At 45.3% G+C, this 24,671-nt stretch overlaps 1 protein-coding gene across 4 annotated transcripts in view; it reads left to right on the top strand.

The window, feature by feature from the left end:
- GARNL3 (GTPase activating Rap/RanGAP domain like 3) overlaps positions 1–24,671 on the top strand; it is a 1,295,083-nt gene that overhangs the window by 979,064 nt on the left and 291,348 nt on the right. For all 4 annotated transcript variants that reach the window (XM_069609500.1, XM_069609499.1, XM_069609501.1 and 1 more), the window contains 2 exons: positions 3,982–4,093; positions 7,152–7,250. In XM_069609500.1, the coding sequence (XP_069465601.1) occupies positions 3,982–4,093; positions 7,152–7,250 (211 nt within the window). The remainder of the gene's footprint in view (positions 1–3,981; positions 4,094–7,151; positions 7,251–24,671) is intronic.

Genomic DNA, 24,671 nt, shown 5'->3' with positions numbered 1-24,671 from the left:
GAACCCACATTGGTGCAGCCCGAGAAGGTTGTTATATTCCAAATGCTTTTGAATTTCTAGATAAGCTGCTCTATCCAGGACTTTGAGTAGAAAAGGAGCCGTTGCGATTGAGCTTTAGTTGGTGGGTGTGTTTGGGTCTAAGGAGGCCTCCTTGAGGAGGGGTAGGACCCAAGCATCTTTTAGATTGGAAGGCCCTATGCCGGAGAAGAAAGAAGTATTGACGAGTGAAGAGATGAATGGCACCAGCTCTGAAGCGCACTCTTTGATGACTTGGGCTGGGCAGATGTCCCCTTCACATCTGGACGGTTTTAGACCTTTGATGAGTTTGATTACTTCCAATTCACTGACTGGGTTGAACTCAAACTTCTGGGTGTGAAAGGTGAGTGGTGAGGGTTGTATGTCTGGTAGGGTGTCAGAGATTCGTTTTTTTTTTTTAGTTAGGATGTTTAGTGAGATTGTGTCTAGCAAAGAATTTTGTATATTGGGACACCATAATGCAGAAGTTTGCTGGTGGGGGGGGACTGGATATTCTAGTTCTCGCACTATAGCAAAAGGATCTCGGGTACCTGAGCTGGTTTATGCAATTCTGTCATTGTAAGTGGAACTTTTAGCTTGGAGTATGGCCTGTTTGTATGTTTTGGATGAGGTGGTGAAGTGATCTTTATTGGGTGCTGCCTTGTCCTTTTTCCAGATGGTCTTAGCTGCTCACTTAGTTGAGCTGAGAGATTTAAGACTTGGGGTGAACCATGTGTTAAGGTGGGCCATTGGCTTTTCTTTGCATTTGCTCAATGGTGCATTCTCATCAATGGCAAGCAGTAGAGTATAGTTGTAGGAATCGACCATGATGGTGTCGTCATTTATCGTAGTTTGGAAGGCTGTCGGGGGCTTCAGCACAGGGAGGCTATGGGCTGCTGTGATATTCCGGGCATTTATTGTAAGGGTAGCCGGTGCTGATAATGGTAAGGCAGAAGGTTGTTTGTTGGTGGGTATGATAAAGGAGCAGACATTGTGGTCTGACCACGTTGCAGTAAGATCTGCTAACCAGTCAAGGATGCAACCTTTGTTGTGTTTGGGGCTTGTGATGCACTGGGAGAAGATGAGGACTTCAATAGACTTTGCTAAGGTAAGTGTGTTAGGGTTCTGCGGGTTATTAAAACCTAGGTTTACGTCACGAAGGAGGGCTATTCTCGAAGACGGCTTGACGTCCAATGAAAGGAGTTGCGAGATATCCTCCTCAAATGATAGTAAGGCGCATGGTGGTCTATAGATTAGATGTATGGTCAGAGTGGCAGGGTGGGAAAGGGTCAATTTAGTTGACATGAGTTCCTCTGATCGGAAGGTTTGGCTGTTCATTTCTCTGATGGACAGGGAATTTCTGGCTATGATAGCTCCCCCCCCTTTAGCTGCTGTATGTAGCCAGGTTTCTTTGATGGCTAATAGGTCAAGGTCATTACTAGATATTAGTTAGGTAATGTCGAGTGTGTGAGCTAGCAGAGATCTAGTGTTGATCCACGCTCCTTCGAGTGGTCTACGTGTGGGCCGGTCAGGAGTTGGCAGGCTTTTGTTCTGAGGGGTCAGTGGTGAGTCCCTTATAGCCGATGGTAGGTCAGTCATCAGGGTTTGCGTAGGTGGAGAGATGACTGTGTTAAGAGTGGGTGAGTTCTTGTTGTGAGAGAGAGCATGTTTTTTATCGGTGTGGGAAACTTGAATATAGTGGTCAGCTTGGTATTGAACTCACCCACTCTTAACACAGTCATCTCTCCACGTACGCAAACCCTGATGACTGTGTTAAGAGTGGGTGAGTTCTTGTTGTGAGAGAGAGCATGTTTTTTTATCGGTGTGGGAAACTTGAATATAGTGGTCAGCTTGGTATTGAACTCACCCACTCTTAACACAGTCATCTCTCCACGTACGCAAACCCTGATGACTGTGTTAAGAGTGGGTGAGTTCTTGTTGTGAGAGAGAGCATGTTTTTTTATCGGTGTGGGAAACTTGAATATGGTGGTCAGCTTGGTATTGGTAGGTTGTGAGACTGACTTGGAGCAAATGAGTGAGGATGTAAGAGGTGCTGGAGCACCAGGGTAATCATGTACCTTTATATATACTACTGTGTCAAGGCAGTAGGGCATACATCCATTAGCTAGAAGCTCAGGGCAAGCATGCACAATTACAGTGGGTGCCATGCTAGGGCAGTGAGGGACAATTACAGTGGCTGCCATGCTAGGGCAGTGAGGCACAATTATAGTGGCTGCCATGCTAGGGCAGTCAGGCACAGTTACAGTGGATGCCATGCTATGCCAGTCAGGCACAATTACAGTGGCTGCCATGCTAGGGCAGTCAGGCACAATTACAGTGGCTACCATGCAAGGGCAGTCAGGCACAGTTACAGTGGCTGCCATGTTCGGACAATCAGGCACAATTACAGTGGTTGCAGTGCTAGAGCAATCAGGCACAATTACTGACGCTGCCATGTTAGGACAAGCAGGCACAATTACAGAGGCTGCTATGTTAGGACAATCAGGCATAATTACAGAGGCTGCCATGTTAGGATAATCAGGCACAATTATAGTGGCTGCCATGTTAGGAGAATCAGGCCAATGACAGAGGCTGCCATGTTAGGACAATCAGGCACAATTACAGTATTGCATTCCTCCCTGGCTGTGTCCTACGCCACTCTATCAGCTGACATTTTCTTCTGCCACTAACCCAGACACCCACTCCCACCTCACCCCTCATTCCCACTGCCCCCACAAAGACCCTTCTTCCTACCACAGAACATAAGGCCACCTAACTTGCCGCTGCAGCCTCCTGCTCCAACGCCTCATTCAGTCCACTCACTGGCCACCATGGAAACAAAAATCTCCCTTTTTTGCGTCCCGGCTGCCATATTTATTTATAGAGGTGTTCAAGGTAATTCAGCACACGTGAGATGTGCAAAAAGCCTATTTTCCATAAAACATTTTCAATAAAGGAATATTAGTACTGAAGACATTGGCTCACAGTGCTAACAGCCCTAAGCACGTGTGTCTGGGGATGGCCTCTTGGTAACGGCCCATATCCCTCCCTGAGACTGGAGCTGGTGGGCCAGTACCACTGAAGACTGCCACAGACCACAGTGGTTGACGCTATAGTAATAACTCATCATATTTTACATTTCACTAATTCAGTGGTACTTTTCACTATGTTCTAGGATGCCTTTTACTATGTTCAATTGTTCTCACACTATGTTCAGTTATACTTTTGACTATGTTCAGTTGTAATTTGAGATATCATATGCATGTTTTTACTACATTCCATTGTTCTTTCACTATGTTCATTTGTATGTTTCACTATGTTCAGATGTACTTTTCAATGTTCTCGGTTATATTGTTCACAGTTTTCAGTTTTTCTTTTCACTATGTTCAGTTGTAATTTGATCTATTATCACATGCATGTGTTAGTACATTCTGTTCTTCTTTCACTTTGTTCATGTGTATGTTTCACTATGTTCAGTTGTACTTTTTGCTATGTTCAGTTGTATTTTTCACTGTTCTTAGTTATATTTTTCAGTTTTCACTTTTACTGTTTACTATGCGCAGTAGTACTTTTCACTATATTCTCTTGCTCTTTCACTATGTCCTTTGTGTTTTTTACTGTGTTTAGTTGTACTTTCATACACTATGATCATGTGTACTTGTTCCTATGTCCAATTGTAGGTTACACTATGTTCAGTTGTACTTTTCTTTACTATGTTTATTTGTACTTGTTCCTTTGTCCAATTGTATTTTCACTATGTGTATTTGTACTTTTCGCTATGTTTAGAAGTACTTTGCATTGTTCTCAGCTGTACTTTTCATTGTTCCCAGCTGTACTTTTCGTTGTTCTCAGTAGTACTTTTCACTGGGTTTGGTTCTACTTTTCATTGTTGTCAGCTGTACTTTTCATTGTTCTCAGTGGAACTTTTCACTATGTTCATTTACGTCTGTATGTTTCTCCCTTTAGCCCTGGGAATCTCAATGCTTCTACAGTAATTTTCCTCATGAAGCTGTCTCTGGGGATTCCTGGGGCCAATCCTTACTAGTTTCTACAGACGCAGGCGTCTTGCTGGTAGATGGTCAGTGAGTAATTGCTAATTGGATATGTATAATTGCTTGTTTTCAATCTGAACTGTTGTTTGATTTCTTGCCATTCTACTCATATGTCTAGTCTGTCAAATACTCTGCTGATTTTTAAGTTTACAACAGTTTAAATGTTTTATGTGTCCCATTATACCAACGTACGGCATACACGTGCATGACAGCCCATTGCTACTTGTGGCGTGTTTATTCCTCCATTGATGTGTGTGTGTGCAAATTAACCAAACTCCAAGCTTAAGGACACTTACTATGAATAACCTCAAATGTATAAAATAGTTTTGTGTCACTGAAAATAGATCTGGAAGTAGCATAGCAATAACCGCCATGTTTAGGGAGGAAAGGTCCAATAGCATCTCAGCAGTCTGTGCCTACATTTCGAGGGCCTCTGTGAGGCTTCAGGGTCGTTGCTGGCTCTATCTGCCGTTGAAAGTGGAATTATTGCTATAGGACTTTTAGTCAGTAAAATTGTGGCTATGACTTTCATGAATTCCCACTTTCCCCACCAAAAAACTACAACCCAAGATGTCCACAATGGAAATTAGTGAAAAGAGTAAGTCCCTTCACTATTTCCATGGAGTCCATTACAGAGGTGGGAGAAAGCTGCTGCAAGATCGTGTGGGGGGCCTGAGGTACGGATGTCGGGAAGGGAGGAACGTGGGTGGGAGCTGCTATTTTCCACTTAACTTGTTTTCACACCTTGTAGGTGAGAATACAGGCAATACTGTGAAGCTGTACCTCTTCTGTGCCACGCCTTGGCACATATAGAATTATAGATAGGTACTTATCAGCTACATAGATGTATTCCACCATAGAGTAATCCTGGCTCTCATTGTTTATGATGCCACTCAGAACTGTAAGATGGCATACAGCCTGTAATTTAAAACGACCTATCTATAATTTTATACTGTTTGTGGCACCCTGCATCTCTTTCGCACCCCCGCACTAACCACATTGACCTGCATTATAGCATGCTCAGAAGGGAAGTTATGATCAAATTATATTCATAATAAAAAAAGATCAAGTTCCCTCTTTTCTCACCGTAATAACGCCACAAAAAGAAGAGGTAGAAATAGCTGTCAGAGCAAATGCTGTACTCCAGGGATGTGATGTCATAGAGGTTGATCACGAATTCCACAGTCCTCTGTCATGATGTGGCAAAATAGCATTAAGACCTGATCCGGTGGGCCGGATCAGGTCTTATCAGCCCGAGTTAAAGGCCTGAACCAAGCAAGCGCTCCCGGGGCCGATAAGACCCAATCCAGCCCACCGAAGAAGGGTTTTAAGGCGTTTATCTCTCCAGAAACACGGGGTGTTAAGAAACATTTGTTTTCATTCAACGAACGGGATGCGTGTCCCGTTCGTTCATTGACTGAAAATACTGGCACAAGATGGCCACCATGGATCAGGAAGGTGGGGCTCCATACACAGAGCATCAGCAGAAGGGCCGCAGTAGAGGTGCCACCACCACCAAAGAAGAGAGGTAAGTTGGGCAGGGTGGGGGTGGGGGGACACAGAGGGAACATTAAAATGTATACATACAGGGGATGGGGGAAGATGGTGCTGCACGGCGGGGGAAAGAGCCTTCAGGTTCCATGGAACCCGGGCTGAGATTAAGAGTTTCAGTCCGTGATCCAAGCAACCTGATTGGCTGTTCCCACCCCCCCGCAGCCTTGGTGCTGACAGGCGGATACAGCATTCAGAAATTGCAGTAGTGGCTAATGGCTTCCTAGTTAAGCTCTACACAACATATGAGTTTCCTATTTAATTACACCAGAATAAACCCTTCCCTAATTATAAAAGTAGATTGATGGTCTTATTGTACATGGTAGGTGAGAACATCATAGAGACAATGTTTTCAAAGAAGTCCTCACCGGTTGGTGGTGGACTTGGGAATATTTGTCATGACTCCAAGGCATTTCTATCCGGTGTCTATCCGTTCTTTAAGTCATCTTAGGGTATGGAAGACTAGGAAAGAAACCAGGGGGCAACAGGCCATGGCACAGGAAAGAAGCATGCCTTCACTCCCAATGCTGCAAACAGGATCCCTGTGCCAGTAGAATGGCTTTTGGACTTCCACTGGCACATGCCCTGCTGTCAATGCAGGCAGGACCACTGCACCGAAACTGAAGGCCAAGCCATAGTTGAGTGCCCTGTGGGTACATTAAACAAGATTCTTTAACCTAGACAAACACTGATGGCCATGGTGTGACAACATTCAAGGTAAGGTCACTGTCCCTGAAATTACTTCTTTGCATAAACTGCTTGCAAGCTCCAACAATAAAAATAAAAACAGGAACATTTCTGGTTAAAAAAAACTTGGAGACATGGTGAAAATTGGTACTCTTGTTCAGAAGGGAATTGCTATAGCATTTCGGTGCTGGACTGTCCATGTGGGCGGGACAAAGACTGATATGCAAATGGATATTTCCCATCTGTGAAAGGTACAGTGAGCAAAAAGCGATGGCAGCAAACTCTCATCTCAAAGTGGGAAAAAAAAACACAGAACAGGTTATCATGCCATGTTCTTTCTGGAGAGGAGCGCCTGCTACCTCTTTTGAAATGGTGAAAATTACAAACTGGACTTGATGATTTTCATAAGTGTACCATCACAATGAGATGATATGGTGGGAGTATTCACCAGGCCTTCTCAAAATACAGTAAGTACTAAATATGTTAGCATGATTGTGTATTTGCCTGTATCTAAATTTCTCATGTATGTTGTTAGTGTTGTCTAACCACTCTGAAATATGCTGCAGTCAATTACCTCATTTAGTACATTGTTTGTGATACACAGGCTCATATTCACCCTGATCTCAGTGCTTGGAATCGACATGTGAATAATAGATTCTTTACTGTACCTTAATTCTCTGTTTTGTAGATCGACATGATATTACATCTTAGTTTTATTTTATATCTGCTGTGACATCTATAAAAAAAGCACATAATATGCCTGCATGCCGGCCAAATGGTTTTAATATCACATTATAGTGCATTAGTTAGTTATCTGATCGGTGCTAAAAGATGGTTTTCTTTCAGATGGACAGCCTTCTGTGCCAGTGTTTGATAAAACCTTCCAAGTCAAGCAGATACACCTCTTAGAAGCACTAGACCTTGTGATCGCCAGGACAGACAAAGGTAAGTACTGATGGAATTGCACCGAAGTGAAGTGATTTCTTTTATTCTGAGAAATTACTTTATTGCAAGTGCAACTTTCTTAATTCCTTTTTCAGGAATGTAGCGTTTTATATTGTGTAATATTTTCATATGACAAAATTCAGTTTTGCAATTTTTCTCTGAGTTTTTTAAAATGTTTTTGTTTTTACTGTTAGGTGACTATTAAGCACCAACAATAACCATACCTATTGCATTTGCGAGTATGTAGGAGGCAGATGCTATGTTAGAAGGGCACACACAGATTGTGTGTGTTTTTTTTGGTTATTTACCCACCCATTGACTGCCATGGCCATGCTATTCGTCATCACTATTCCCACCCACTACCTGATCTCTGTAGGCACGTGACAACGTCAGCGAATGGATGGCCTGGCTGCTGTTTATGTTGTTATCACCACTGTGAGTAATGTGCTTAAATAACATGTGAGGGCGCTTTCTGAGAGTGACTGTTATCTTTCAGCACTGCTGTAACTAATTATGCAGACTATTTGCCATGTGGTTCAGTGGGACTGTTATGTTTGTTGACACATTTCATGAACTCGGGATGTGGTTAATCTCCAGTGTCAGGGTTTAACGTGTAAGTTTCCAATTTCTGTCCTGCCCAAGAATCCCAACAGTGCACTTTTTTAAGTAAAATGTAATTTTCGTGATTTGCCATCTCACTGGTAGCCCTAATGGTACGCTTGTTTTGGGCATTGTTGCATCCTCATTTTAAATGGGGTGGAGTTGTAAACTAGGGCGTGAAACTAAAAGTAACGTGCAATGCTTTTAGGTCTTGATTTACTTCTCTGTACATCCCATTTAGATTCCGTGACCAGGTGAAGGAGGGGCACAGAGCAGAGATAGGCTCTCAGTCATATCGTCCTTCACTGTCTTCTCAGTGCACTTTATCGCGCGCCTGTATGTGATTTTGATGCAGCTGTACAGCAAATGGATTCCTATGGAATCTGCCTTGGTTTTGCACCTGGCCAAGGCATAGGAATCCATTAGTAAAAAGTGTATTTGCAGTCAGTGTTTGCCCTTCTCATACGATGGATAGGAAAATGAAAGATTAATAGCTTCCTCGTTGCAGTGCACTGAGGGAGTGTGTCTACAAGCCATGACACTCTAAAACCCCCAGGGGGAATAGGAGCAGAACCAGGCTTTGTTTCTTTGTTTTCCTAATTCGAATATTTCTGTGTTGGTTGTGTACGCTTGTGGTGTTCCTGCAGCACCAGAGACATGGAGGAAAACTGAATGAAAGATCTGCATTCTGCTTCAGCTGTGAATGGAATCACCATTACCTGTGTCATTGCATTCCTGCCTGGAACACTCACCTAGATCAGAGGTCTTCAAACTGCGGGGCGCGCACATGGGCGTAATTTTCAGGGGGCAGGGGTGTTCGTCCCCCCCAACTTTCATGGCACACCATTTTGTCCCCATTCATTTGGCTGGGGCACCTTTTCATCAGATGTCATGTCCCCCCAACATTTTCAGCAAAGTTACTCCACTGGGCGCGCCCATGCGGTGTGGAGGGGGCGCGGCCGCATCCCTGGGTGCGAGTGGGGGGAGCAAGAGGCCAGCATGAAATGTAAAAAGAAATGGGCAGGCGCGGCTCACATGATCGGACTGGCTCATGAAAATATCTCAGGCACCAATGAAAAAGTGGCCCTCAGTTGCAAATGGATATTCATTCCTTTAGTCACAAACTGTTTGAATAGTACCCAAGGGTTTTTTTTTGTTAAAATGTTAGCAAATTGTGATATTTTAAGAATATTTATTCAGCCTAGATGGACCATTTGTGAGGTTGCAATGATCCACACTAATGCTCTGATTACTTACTGACAATTTTCATTACTCCTAGTCCTACTCTTCTTTGTCACAGTACTTACTGCTGAAGGCGATCCACCCTGCAACAGAGAACCCATCCCCAAATAATGATTTTTATAAAACCCATGACTTATGCAGAATCCTCCTGTTATTCCTAAGGATTTGGGGTGGTCTGCCCAGAGGGGCAGGAGAGGAGGACACAAGCAATATGACAAGTAAGACTAGGAATAGAAATAATGACGATTGGTGGAAAGTAATCAGAGAATTACCGTCTTGTCCCTCTTCTTTGTCCCAGTGCTTAAATGTAAAGTATACCAAAGATGTCAGATCAGGCTGGAGCAGATGGGCACCACTGCAGAGAATGCTGGGCAAAATCTCATGAAGTTATCCCCAATGAAGCTCAAGAAGAGGGCGGGGACCTTGTACCCCATCGCACCTAGGTACCCATTTGGGAGAAGCCAAGAACTGAGATTGAAGCACGCCTAGCCCGCCACCCTGAACCACACTGGAGTGACTATGACCCTCGCCACAGCCCCCAAGGGTGTCTATTGCAAGCAAAGGATGCTAGAATCTCCCAAGGTGGAGTAGAAAACTTGCAGATGTGAAGCTACAGAAAGTTTCTCCCTTGACCCTGAAATGGAGAAAGCCTGGCAACATCAGATTCCTGCCGAAGGCCAGCCTTCTGCTGATCATTGAAGATGTGGCCCACCCAGATGGGTGATCAGAAGAGAGGCACCACATTTGCAAGGTTCTGTGTACCCAAAGGAGATAGCCCACCCAGGTGGCCAGCCCCAAAAGGATTTCTGGGACTCTGCTTAGCCTGCAGTAGGGAACTGGAGCAGCCATGTTTGTCATGGGGATCTTGAAGGAGAGCTTATGTCAACTGATAAGTGTAACACCATACGGGTGAGGCAGGCCTCTAAGTGTTCCCCGGGGGTCTACCAGCCCACCCCTAGAGTATCAGAAGAGGCTGCTTAGCTAGAAATAGACTTGTCCAAGGCGATTGAATTCACCCCAATCAAACCTGTAACCATAAGGTCAAAGAGTAGAGGGAAACTCCTCGACAGGTTTTTTCAGTAGAACAAAGTCAGAAGATGTCACGTAGACATGGGGCAAATCTCCTAACCGCAGACCCGTTCATAGTGAGAGGTGGTCAGGAAGGGGTTGCCAGGGCAGCCCCCCAATGCCGCAGGACTGCTATCAAAACAAACATCAGGGGAATTCTATCAATTAACAAATATGTAAAGAACTCAAGCAGTATGTTAATGGTGCAACTGCATAAAGGCAAATTAAGGTGATGCTCTCGCAACTTCGCAGCCTCAACATATTGTCAAAATGAAGCTGACCATATAGCACGGCTCCGCAGGGTGTCGGTTCTGCTGAGTGGGATATCTAACCCAAGACCCCTGATTCCGGTTACCACCACTCATTAAGGGCTGCAACTGAGGAGGGGGGGAGGAAGCTAGACATCTCATTCCAGTCCTAGCAGAGTAGCATGTGCAGACAGGACCTCTGACTATCGGAAGGTGCTCTCAGATCCCACCCACCTGCACTGGGGAAACTGATCAGTATTGTGCATTTTGTAGGGTGCATGGGTATAGACCTTGCCTGAGTATTAACTTCTTCCGGAGGTAAAAGGTACTCTGGGAGAGCCATGCCAGGACTCTTCCCGGCTCTCATTCCGGAGTAATTGCATCAGTGATATTTGCCGGTCAGATGAATGAAGTCCAGTCATATGTGATCAGTCCCAGGGTGTGCCTGGCATTAATCTGGGCCAGTCCCCAAATCCTACCCCACTAACTACCCTACCTCGAGATGAGGGTTATGTCACCTGCCCTGCTGACCTCTCGATCAGGTCATGTCAGGTGAAATGGGAGTGTGAGAACCACTTCCGGCACATCCAAAAGAGACCCATCTGTGCAACTGAGTGGACACCCACTGCCTTCACAGAATGGAGAGCCCCCGAAAGCCTGCACTGTGACACTGTTTAAACATGAATGACAAAAGTACACCCTCTAATATTATATGCTGCATTCCAATGCTCGGAAAAAGAGGCGGCCCATCCTTTTAGCCCCAAATAGTACTGAGCTTTGGACACAGTTGAGGTTACTATACAAAACTGTCAGAGCCCCTGTACTGAGAACTAACATTGTTCAAATAACATATTTGGCCGTGTTTCATTCTCGGTCGAGGGGCTCCCACACCGTTTGTATAAATGTTTAGGGTCTTTGGGTTTCACCCTAAATTACCCAGGGTAACCAGACATGGACACCTTGCTCACTGTGCTAAGAAAGGCACAGTTTCCCCTCACTGAGGAGGTCCAATGGGACCGAAACATGTGTCTGGGGTCGCTGTTCATACTCTTGTTCAGAGAATTGCCTGGCAGGATTTCGGTGCTGGATTGTACAAGTGGGTGGGATCAGACTGATATGCAAATGGGTATTTCTCCTCTGTGAAAGGTACAGTGAGATAAAACGTGGTTGTAAACCCTTCCGACTGGGAACCGATCCATAGAACAGGTTATTTGTCCGTGTTCGCTCCCAGTAGAGGGGCTCCCTGACCATTTTGTATAAACAGTTGCAAGTACGGCATCACCAGAGTAGGTCTGAGGATACGCCAATATAACGCTGTCACCAGTTATCAGCTTTGGGTTCCAGATCTCAACCCCGCCCCGAAGGGACTTCCGCTGCCACCTACCCCCTCTGCCCGCTTAAGACCAATATTTTGACATGGGCCATCCTGCATGCTAAAGTGCTCAAGGGGAAGACGGCAGAATTCACCCCCTTGAATGCCAAGGCTTCATGGCATTGCATCAAAATGAACACCAGGCAGCTTCCCCCTGTGGAACACCCTGGTGGTGTATGCAAGCCATAAATGATGGCCCCTACAGTGTAGTAGGGGGTGATCTTGTAGTGCAGGTGTGATGGAGCGGGCAGTGAAGCCCTAATCGTGCAGCCCTCTGCATCAAGCTCCTACATGCGGTATCCTCGCTCCCACCTTCCTTTCCGTGCGGACCTCGCCAGCTTACTGACTTCGGTAAGCGGGAACGGTGGGCACATGGAGGCGGAATCAAAGTCGGAGGCCTGGTAAACATGTTGGAATCTCGCCACTTTCATCGATGGCCCCGTAATGTTGGCATTGCGTGTCATGCAGAGTGTCCTTGACTTGCCCTGATACTGCTTCTCTTAAATTGAAGATGGCCGGACCAGTCCTTATAATAACCAGCAGAGAGAACAGGTGCGGATATCTTTGCAGACTCACTGTGCAGCCTTCAGGGGTATTTTGCATGCCAACACATAGGAAACAAAAAAGAGCCTTCATGCTGGCCAGCCGTAGCTTCTTTCTGACGTTTTCGGCCAAATTGGCCGAATAAAAAATATGGAATGCGTGATTTGGTCGAATTCTGGCCATTTGAAAAATCAGACAGCCGAAATTTTTCCCCAAATCACGCATTCAATGCTGGTGGCTGCGGGGGTGTCCCCCTAACCCTTGCTCACTATATTGTGAGCGGGGGTTGCGGGGGTGTCCTCCATAGCGATCCCAAAAAAAAGCTGCAGGGGTGTCCGCCACACCCTTGGTCACTGTATTGTGAGCAGGGGTTGCAGGGGGCACACCCGCAGCTGTCCCGAAAAAAAAAAAGGAAAAGACCCAGCGGCGCCGGTTCCCGATCACGGAAGTGAAAGGGAACAGGCGTTGCAGGGACACAGCGAGACGGAATGTAAGGTAAGTAGGGGCCTGGGGGTGTGGGCAGGGGTGTGTTGGGGGTGTGAGTAGGGGTTTGGGCAAGTCAGTAATGTTCAGGGGAGAAAAGGCCGAAAATGATTTCGAAAAAATTATCTTCGGTATTTTCTCCCTCGAACATTTCTGATTAGGTCTTTCAATCCAAACCATTTCAGACATGTCCAGCGATCTCCACAGTAGCATCTGGAATCTATACACCCATTCAACATGGTCCTAACACAAGCCTCCAACCTTACTGACCTCCTGTGAAGCTCAGTACCTGAGTGTAACCAACTGCAGACCCGGTGTGAGCAATACATGGATTGGGCTCCCTGGCATTCTGCCCATCTGGAAGCCCACGGCCTCTCTACCGGTTACCATGTTTTAATCGCTGCAATTTCCACTGCCGCAATTTTGATCAGTGCTGTTTTGGGGGATTTCTTTTTTTTTAATATGTGTTGTGTGTTTGAGTAGGAGATTTGGAGGTGGTTGGTGGCAGGGTTATGTGGGGGTGGGTTAGATGGGGGTGTGGGAGAAACCCCATCTTAAAAAAATAAATATCCAACAACAGCCAGGGTGAAAACACCACGGTTAAAATAGCCGCTGTGAAAATGGCCACGATTAAAACAAGTGGAACCGTTGTCTACATATGCACTGGACTTGGGCAAAATTCTTCCTATTTTGTCCAAGTGCAGGAGATACTGAGAGGGGAAGAAGCGCAGCAGCTGAGCGCCACAAAGTCCAGCAGTTGAAGTCACAGTGCAGGAAACTAAGGAGGTCTGCTCAGCAGTGCTCCCAGGACTCACTCTAGGTAAAGACAGGAAGCAAAACAGAAGGATTCTGGGTAAGGTCAATGTTTTATACCCAGATGAGAGAGGGCGAACATGTAAAAAAGAGATAGAAGTTTTGGCAGTGGGTTCTGTCACAAGCTGGACGTCTTTCACAAATAACTACTGGGATGAGGATGAGGGACATCTGGGTGAATGTTAGTTTAAGATTGATGCATTAGGAGCTGGCACAGATGTGGATATGGGCATGTGGGCACGTGGCACAAGGGTACTTTCCCTTGTTTCTCTTAGTCGCGAGAGAGTGTAAATCGGGCACTCTCTTCCGTTGCTCCTCAAAGCTAGGTCCACAACCTGTTCAAGGTGCCTTACTGATGATCGCCACATGTGTGCAATGAATACTAGTTACCACCTGATGCATGTGGGAGCAGGTGAACTATTCCAAGAGATGAGGAGTCTCTTTAATGAGGCGACGGAAGGCCACTGAGTCAACTGCAAGTGTCGTATATACGCGGGATATATTTGGAGCTATGTCACCTGCTCTACCTGACGTCACTCCGCGGGTGACCGCCTAACAGAAGGCGCTTGCAATCTGTGTGATTTCAAGTTTAACAGAATGTAAATATAGCAAGCTATACTTGCCATGATTCTGGGCATTGTGTAAACAATGTTAAAGGTCTTACCACATTCTATTACAAATGTGGGTCATCGCCCAATAATGAATGAATGTGGATTATTCTCCTACTACAAAGTGGTGCCATTCCTCTATGGGCACTAGGTATTTACTACTATCATTTAAACTGTGTAGCTTTGCTATTAATTTGTAAGAGAAGGCAAACATCAAGTAGAAATGAATGAATTAATGAAAGAACCTGTATATTGCACCCTTTGCACACTGAAGTACCTGTAAGATCTAGTGATTGATCAGTGGGTGCTGTACTTCAACATCCTGGGCCAGGCTCTCTTTCCTGAGCCCCTTGGCCTAGCAAGAGATTAGGAGTGGGTTTCCAGTTTCTGGCGTGAGTGAGAAGGCGTAATGCTCCAGCTGATCAGCATTACATCCAACATCTGCATTTTTAAAAAATGGTTATTATTATTGTACTTATTGAGCACAGATCTGGCTTTGAGAAGCAACGGAGTGATTTACAGAGGTGTATAACAGTACAGATGCGTAACCGAGTGCTTTTCAGAGGTAACCACAGAACAGATATACAGCAGTGGGGTGGAATAAAGAGGGGCACAGAGGAGGGGTACAGCTGTACCGGGTGGCAGTGAGGAGAGGGGCGGGCAGCATTTAGCACATCAGGTGGCGGGAAGGGCAATGTGATGGCCTAGGTGTTGAGGCAGAGAGATTCCTTGAAGAGGTGGGTCTTGAATTCTTTTCTGAATTGTAGGACGGTGGTGGCAAGTCTGATGCTGATGGGGAGGAGGAGGTTCCATAGTTTTGGGGCATAGGTAGAGAACGTTTGTTTTCTAGTCCTTTCTTTTTTGCAGCAGTGGATTTCAAGTCTGCCCATGTCCTGCCCCTGGTGGTGTGCTGTCTGCCGAAGATACTGAGTTTCTCACCGAGGTAGCTGGGTAACTTGAGGGTGACTGCCTTATAGATGATGCAACAAGACTTGAAGGTGATTTGTGCATGCAGTGGGAGCCAGTGAAGGTCGATGAGGGGAGGGGTGATGTGGTCATATCTGCGTAGACCCTTGATGAGGGCACAACGGAGTATGATGGGAGGCCTTCGAGGAGTGCTTTGACCCCATAGAGCTGGTATAGCACCAGTGCTGGAAAGGTGGAGCTAAAGCTGTCCGGAGGGTGGAAGGGCTTGACATTTCACAGGAGAGAGAGCTGATACCAAGCTGTCTGAGTTTTCTTAGCTATGTGTGTCTTGAAGGAGAGGTGTTTGTCGATGTGGAATCCAATGGACATTGCGCCGGAGGTGAGCTCAGGTGTGAAGCCCGTCAGAGTTCATGGTTGATAGCCAGGTCTGTATGTCTGGGTGTTAGGTTTTGTTGTTGAAGAGTAGGGCTTCCCTGCACCCCTCATGATCCAGGAGTGGAGACAAGATGGCGCAACTCACCCGCAAGGCGATCCAAAGGTGTGCATCTCTGCCCCTGGACATAGTATTCTTCTACTGGGCCACACACTAAAAAGAGTGGACCCCTGGCAGGAATGACTGGGTCTCCCTGTTTCGTTCCCTGCATGATGAATGCAGAACAATCAGCCCAACATACTTCCTTTCTTCCTTGAACATTGAGAGTGCTTCAAATGAGGTAAGTGGGTTTTCGCTATCCTGGAGTGTGATGGTGTAACTTTTAGGCTCCACATTCCAGTGTGTTGTGGAAGATTTGTTAAAGCATGTGTCTTCACCTTTGGTATTCCCCCCGCTCTGCCCAAAAGAGCAGTTTATTGCAGCAGCAGTCCCATTTCCTTTTCCATCTATAGCAGAAGGATATAAATGCATTGTTAAACCTAGTTATGTGGTACGAAAAAAGCACTGCATGCAGCAGTATCTTTTCTGCAAGTGGTATTTCAGGAAAACTGCATTTCTGGTCTGATTTTACAGCAGTGGGTATCCTTCAATTAACTCTGCAGAAGAATAATTTAGTCCCTCAATTAACGTACCTGCTGCTAATTAGAGTTTGGGTGTAAGGCTGCCTATTGGTGTTATCAGCTGGTCTATCCAAATCCCTGGGGATAATAATGTATGGAATAGAAGGACGTGTGAATGCAAAGGAAGAATGCAATAAAAGGGCATGTGAATGCAAACAAATAGTGGAAAAGAATGTCATGGGAATGCAAATAAATAGTGGAAAAGAATGTCATGTGAATGCAAACAAATAGTGGAAAAGAAGGGCAGATGAATTCAAGAAAGTGATGCAATAGAAGGGCATGTGAATACAAAGAAATGGTTATTCATGACTAATGTGAAAAGATTTAAATAATTGTTAAAGTACGCATTACAAGTCCTGTCATGTGCCATCCTTTGGCATAGCAACGTCTATTAATCACATGGGGAACTGAACTGACGAAGCAGCATGAAAACAATAAATGCACCTAACAGGATATTTGAAGCCCAATTCAGCAGTTCTGTCGCCAATGTAGACCGTTCTACTAGCGGTGCAAAAGTCAAAACAAATAAGATCACTCTATCAGGCAGAAGGAAAACAAAACGTCAGCATGTGTGCAAAAGAATTCAAATATATGTGTGAAAAATATGGATACATTATACAGAGTAGAGCAAAGTAAAGAAGCTCTTATAGGGAGCATTGTACATCTCCAGCCCCAACTTGTACAGTAGCCCAGGCTTTCCGAACATGGCCTATCCTGTGCACTCAAGTGTTGCTTTGCTCCTTTTTCAGGGAGTTACAGGCTTGTTCTTTGTAGTGCACTTCTCCCCTTTTTAACTGCCTCTGTTGTTTTAGCCTGGGACAGAAAGAGTGCAATATTGCATCATGTTTATTGTAACAGAGGGTACACACACATCTGCAAGGTTAGGGGTGATTGTGAAGGTATTGGTACCGCCTGTTGCCTCTAGGTGCCGTACACGAGGGAACATGCCGCAGCTTCACAGTTACGGGTGATGTTGGAGCATGTGTACAGCCCTGTGCTTCTAGGTATTACAATTTAAGGCGCATACAGCTGTTGCACAGCTAGGAGCTATTGCTGGGTATTGGTTCTGCCTGGTGTCTGTGTGTGCTATGCCACAGGGCACATCGCCTCTGCGAGATTGGACCGTTAAGGCAGTGACTAGCACAGAAAGTAAAAAAAAGAGGCTCTTGACGTACCATAATGTACAAAACGCTGCTGACACGAACTCATTTTGTTTCCCTTGTTTACGCTCCCCTTTAGCCACATTCAATGCTCTGAGACAGCATAGGACCCTATAGGGGTTATGCAAGGAACTAACATCATAGCGGTATGTGCCTCCATTCCCTGCTTCATTGAATGCCATCATGCTCATGCTGAGCTGGCACGCCTTGACTTCAGGAGTACAAAGTGGCACCTCGGTTGTTCTCCTTAAGGGCAGAACATTGCACTTGACATGAAAAGCTTAACCTCTGCTGCAGGCTTGAAGACTAATGTTTAATATGAGTAATGGGTGAATGTGTGGAAGGTAGAAGCAAAGGTTATTTAACCTCTGCCTGCTTCCTCCCACCTTCAAGCGCACAGAAGACAGCATGCCTGCCTGTCTCTCCATCTAACCCATTGAAGTAAAATTGTGTTTGGAAATATGTTGAATGCATGATCTCAACATACACTTCTCCTTGCTGCCAGAAAGGTTTTAGCATGGGGATTGGTCAGTGTTAATGCAAAGTACTTTGTGTTTCCACAAGTTTTAGTGTAATCCCACCTGGGATTTTCAAGGGTTTTGAAGGATTTCCCAACGTATCTTCTGCCCAAATACCAATGAATTCTGCTGCGGGCAAATGTCCTATATCTGCGAGTTCTGCTTTGCAGTAAACTCGTTTATGTTGTGACAGGTTTCATGGCATCCCCACTTATTGGTTTTCATGGGTCTCCAGGTTTTCCAAGACTACTCTTTCTCTCGCACCTGGGTCTGTTCTTGGAGCAAATTCATTTGTGTTTCAGACACAATTCTCTCCATTCTGGACATCAAGACTGTCCTGAGACTTTGGGCCAGAATATTGTTCAGTGATGTAGTAAGATCATGCTTTCCAGGTTTGTCAGGGTCATGACACTCTCAGAAGGAAGCAGGGACCTCTCTCAAAACTGGGGTAGGCAGCCTACTCAGACATGGCCAGAGCCTGTCTTACACCAGAGGTGGTGCGAGGCAGTTCAAGGGGAGCCGAGTCTCTAAGCCCCCAGTACCGCTACTATTGTGTGAAGGCATTGATACCAATGCCCCATCCACAATGCCCATCAGCCTGTGTCCTGGCCAGTTGTCTTGTGTATCTCTTGCAGAACTATGTTCCCCAGAAGAACCTGAGCTATGGTGAGGAAGACCCAAACCAGAGCGGCCAGAAGGAACTAGCCACCACAAAATGCCCAGATCTTAAGATAGGTGTGACAGGAACCTCAACACCTCATCACGGCCAGAAGGAACTAGCCACCACAAAATGCCCAGATCTTAAGATATGTGTGACAGAAGGAACTAGCCACCACAAAATGCCCAGATCTTAAGATATGTGTGACAGGAACCTCAACACCTCATCACGGCCAGAAGGAACTAGCCACCACAAAATGCCCAGATCTTAAGATATGTGTGACAGGAACCTCAACAACTCATCACGGCCAGAAGGAACTAGCCACCACAAAATGCCCAGATCTTAAGATATGTGTGACAGGAACCTCAACACCTCATCACGGCCAGAAGGAACTAGCCACAACAAAATGCCCAGATCTTAAGATATGTGTGACAGGTACCTCAACACCTCATCACGGCCAGAAGGAACTAGCCACCACAAAATGCCCAGATCTTAAGATATGTGTGACAGGAACCTCAACACCTCATCACGGCCAGAAGGAACTAGCCACCACAAAATGCCCAGATCTTAAGATATGTGTGACAGGAACCTCAACACCTCACCACCAATGTGACTACAAGCAATCAAACACAAAGAAACTCAGCCATCAGAATCATTTACAGTTACCGCCATTTGGTCCCGTGGGTTTACCATGGTATTTCAAGTGGAAGTAGGGAGCTGTGATTACCCATTTCCAGACTCCAGCAGGATTTTGGCAGAGTTACTGCCAGCAGTAATTTCGTCGATTTTTAGACGTAAGAAGGAAGATTTTCCTCCTGCTTTTTTCATAGAGGTAAATCTTCCACCTTACCGCCACACTCGTAGTATGGTGGTGCGGTAATGTGGTGGTAAAGTGTCAGTAATGGAATAACCTCCACATCACTGTCTCTTTTACCAGGAGACCCCAAGCATGCTCTCAAGCCCCTCCTGCACACAACACTGCCCAACCTCTATCTTATAATACTCCAAACCTGCCTTGGAATTCCAGTGTGTATATTAGCTTAACACATACTCTTCTGTGCCACCTCCCTATGCAGGATATTCCCTGTGCAACGGATGAGCACACATCCACACTAATGCAAGCATTAAGCCCGGCCTAAGCCCCTCCCTGTGTCTGCACACACTTTTCCTGCTTTCCTTCTCTCTTTCTTTGCCCTTGCTCTTGCTAATCTTCCCAGCAGACTATGGTCTGGTGAGCCCTGGTGGGCGCACAATATGCCTCGGACAAGGATTCAGCGCTTTGAAACTACTACGATGGTGATTCGGCACTCTAGAAAAATAGAGTAGCAGAACTTAACATGAACGTTTAGGTGGTGCTGTTTGACACGTAGGCAGAAAGGTTTAGTGGACCTTTGGGAGTGTAAGGTTCTGTGTTCCAAGTAACCCGTCTACCTAATTCAGTAAGCATTCCTCCCCTTGTATTTACACAATAAGTCTGGAGTTGCTCAGAATATTCAGTGTCAATAAAAACAATCATTGGCAAAGCCAACCGTTCTGGGTGTTGTGTAAGTGAGGAATACGCCTTTGCCAGGCACTGCCCTAAGAGTATTACCTGGTTATAAGATAACAACAGCCGGCAAATTATGTGATTACCTGGGCATATGATTGCAGTGGCTGAGAAATTCGTATACCTATACCCAAGCCAAGTCTGGTGCCATTGTCAATGCTTTTTTTTAACGGGACTTCATTGTAAAGCAGAGATATAAGCGAAGTGGTTGAAGGCACAGGTATTTACATCATTTCTAGCACATTTATGGAATGCAATTAATACATCAACTCCGAGCAGACTGCAAATAACATTGTCAGGGCAAAGTTTGATGCTACTGACTGATAGAGCTAGTTCCAAGAGATCCGCAGAGAATGTGTCTTAGGTGCAGAGATGCAGGTAGTGCCTGGCAACAGCCAGAGGGATTAGCATGGCCTTAGGTTGCCAATGAGTGGGAAAACAACCAAACACCTACACGCTGCGTGTCCCTCCTCAGAGGTCATCTTCCGCCGTGATGTACTCCAATGCAATAGTTTGACATTTGTAAGTGACACTTTAACACCACGTAATATCCGAAACTAAAAAGTCAGACAAGCGTCATCGTAATGTTAGTAACTGGCAGTTGCCCATGCCCAGGAAAAAACGCCATGACTTGCCTTTGGGCACTGGCAGCATTACCTGGCTCCCAGGTTACAGAACAGGAGCCTTGGCAACAGATATAGCTCATGAAAGACATCAGAGTCGGCTATTGTGCTGGTGTTAATGGTTTCTGCCCAACAGTGTGTAAGTGCTCATGAAAGGAAGGCACCGTGTGAATGAATGAAACGACTAAACCGTGCTATTAGAATAAACACATGCATGCGCTCCTTTGATTGCATTGCCAGAGTCCTTGTGATAATGCACCCCCCTTTGCAAGAAAGCCTGCATTGACCAGGGAGGATAGCTCAGCGGCAACGTACTCACCTTGGAAACAAGACGACACGAAGCAACACAGGTTCGATCCCCAGGTCTGTGCTTAGAAACCTCTGGGTATTAAGCATGTTGTAAATACGCAACTAAAAAATACTCCTGTAACAGCGCCTTGATGCCCCCGGGCTGTGTGAGCGCATTAAAAATGCAAATAAATACATTGTCCTAGCCTAGGCAGCAGATCTGTGCTGGCACATGCAACTCACTGAAGGTTCTACTAGATGAATTGCTACTGTTGTGAATACAAGAAGATTGGCATTGGAGATGCCCCTCTTGTAAATTTGCTTTAAACAGTATTGAAAGCCTGACGGTAAGAACGGAAAGAAACTCTTCTATCGTTTGGTTTTCATTTGTTTTTCTTCCTTTTAACAAACACTCCACTACCTATAAATAGCGACTTTACAATTGCATGTGCTAGCCAAACAGACATCATTGCATTCTAACATAACTGAGTAGGGCATGACATTAGGGGGTAAAAGAGAGTTGCCCTCACTGCACGTTCTACATGCTCACAAGGCCTAGTAGGTGTGCATCTCTCTTTCATTGTTATATTGGCCCTCATAAGCTACCGGCACCGTTGTTACCGGACCGGCAAACTACGAGTTCTGCAAGCAGGTGCCTTTCCACCCGCCAGGTCTGACCTGTTGTTCCGGGACTGCCGGAGCTTTAATGCCCTGGTAAGTCTCCATTGCCAGGTGCCGGCAAAATAGTTACTCCGGCGGCAGCTGTGCAGTTTTTACCGGCATGGCTACCGCCGGACTCATAATGAGGCCCAATATACTTGTATAAGCTCCTTACAAATGCACAATAAAATAAATAAAACATTTTTTTTAAACTACAATTACCAGAGTGCAGAAAAAATAGTGGTAAAGTGGCAGTAATTCTGTTACTAACACTTTACTCTTGCAAAAATTCCCATGGAGTCCTATGGATTCCAAGGATGGGGATTAACACTGCCATGCAACCACTTCTAATGAACATCAGCAAAACTCAGGTCCTTCAGAACAATGCACTCAGGACTGCTCTAAACATCTGGAGATGCGAGCACATCTCGGCTGCCAGAAGAAGCGTTCGCTGACTATCCATTTGTGAGCACTTCATCTTCAAAACCCTTTCCAACACTGCCCATATTGACCTTTCCCAAAAACGGAAAAAAGCACAATCGGTCAGACCCACCCGCACCTCTCATGCCCACCAGCTTATCACCCCAAGATTCTGACTAAAGAGAGCCGGTGGGTTGAGTTTCCTGGTTATCACCAAGAACTGGAACGCACTACCACCAGTACTAAGATCGGAACAATCGTACTGGACCGTAGGTAAACAACTAAAGACACTGCTCTTCTCCCAGAGCCTGTCCCTGGGTTGACCTGCTTACCTGTTACCGAGAACATTTCAATACTGCAACCAGCACCTTGATGCCCACACGTTTGGAGCACTCTACAAATGAATTAAATAAATAATCCTGTTGTAATACCACAGGACCGATTTGCAGTAATGGGGAACAGATTTTGCGGAAAGTATCTAGATTCACTGCTGGATGGAGAAAAGAAAGGCTAATTTAACAATTTCTTGTCTGTTCTGTGATCAACATTTCAAAACCATACTCTAGCATTTATCAATTCAAGCAACATAAAAAAGGGCCTTGTTACGAGTTCGGCAGTAACTGAAAAAATAGGAGCTACGGTAGTGTAATTAGCTCAGTCCTCCTGGTTAGGAATTTCAAAATGACAAGGAGATCATTGGACCTCATTACAACGTTACCAATTCAGTACAAAAGAGGTGGTAAATCATTTACTGCCATATGTTTGGAAATTATATATTTACTGCCACGTTTACCACACCGATTCTGAGACTGAAACTCAGAAAATTCTGAGATTGGAGATAAAGTGGAAGAGTTAGCTTCAGTATATAGCAAATAACGGAAGATATCTCCCTCACTCCACTGCAGCTGAAATTACCACCTGTGGTAATTCCTCCAAAACCCCCAGAGAGTTTGCGGAACTCCTAAAATGGGGGTTAACACTGCCAGCCTGCCACATGTAAGGAGGCAGATTTACCCTAATTGCAAGTGATTGTTTGACAGCAGTTCCACAGGAATTACCACCAAACTCATTATAAAGCTCAATACCACCAGTATAAGCATGGAGGCACTGCCTCCAAATACATTGAGCAATCGCCTTTGGTGGAATTACCCCAGAGGTAAGTCCTCATTTCCCAATTAAGTTTCATGGGACTAACCTCAACTCATAATCAGACGGAAATTCATCATTTACCACCGGTAAATTGTAATTCCATTTGTTGGAAATAGCACTTCTAATACCGCCAAACTTGTAATGTTTCACAATGGGTCTCATTCTGAGTTTGACTGTATTCTGGCAGTAAATCTGCTGAAATACCACCCAACTCAATTACCATTACTGCCACTTGGCCCCTTGGTGTTACCACTGGATTACAAGTGACGGTAATTCCCTATTTTTGGAGTCCACTGGACTCCAGGGGGATTTTTGGTGGATTTATAGTGGGTGGAATTACTGCACAGTAAATTCGCCGATTATTGGGGGTAAAGTATAGTGTTTAACTCCAGCAACCAGCTGGAGGTGAATATCTCACTTTTCCTCCAAAACTCAGTGGATTTACTGCGCTGTAGTTCCACCGACGTTAAATCTGCCAAAAACTATAATTTGGCGGTGCAGGGACAGTGGCGGTCAGGGAATTACCACCACTTTTTTCCTGCAGCATCATACTTGTAATGATGCCAGATATATTTAATGGATAAGGATGACAGAGACAGTGATAAGCCAAGGTCCAATGGAAAGAACCCACCCCCCGCCCCCTGTCGTGCCCCCCGCCCATAGACGGGACAGCTCCCTAAAAGGGTTTACAGAACAATGATTAGACCATAATCCAGCATGTGCACACTAAGAAGGATGCAGAATATGTGGTCGTCTCCACAAACCATTAGCAGAGTGGGGCTCAGAAAATCAGAACATTGCTGGGAATGCAATGAAACGAGCATTTGTTTAGAATCCATCCGACGCCAAATTATTTCTGGAATATGCCCAATGAAAGAATTCATCTTGGGTCTGGGAAATCACTTGCGATTACACATAAGCTTGTGACAGTGTTAAATGTGATGCAGCAAAAGAGTTTAAGGTCCATGAGAATGAGCAAGATAGACAATATACAACCCTCTGTCTGAAGCAGACGGTCACAACCGAAGAATCAGTAGCGCACAAAGGGTCTTTTTGGAGCGAAACATAGTCTTGTGTAAGGGAATGACTGGCAACGGTCATAAAGTCTAAACAAGGCTTTATCATCTATAATAGGTAGATTATCAGATGTAGCCGCTTTAGGGCTTCATCAGGGCCTTGGCGATATCCCAACGGAAATTGCACAGGGATACTGCCAGTGCTATTTTCGTTACCGCGATTTACTCCGGATCCTGAGTTGCGGTGGCACTATAATTCCTCATTTAATTTGAGTTCATAGGATTCTATGGGCTTTTCGGCACTATTACCGCTGGCGGCAATAGCGCTGACAATATTAGCACTGAAATGAAAGCTGGAGGTAAATCTCCAGCTTTAGGTGGAGCGGTAATGCAACGGTAATAGCGTTACTGCCACATTTTTGCTGC

Source organism: Ambystoma mexicanum, chromosome 8, assembly GCF_040938575.1.
Source record: "Ambystoma mexicanum isolate Mex_15411 chromosome 8, UKY_AmexF1_1, whole genome shotgun sequence".
Lineage (NCBI taxonomy): Eukaryota > Metazoa > Chordata > Amphibia > Caudata > Ambystomatidae > Ambystoma > Ambystoma mexicanum.
This window is presented reverse-complemented; position numbering and strand designations above follow the sequence as displayed.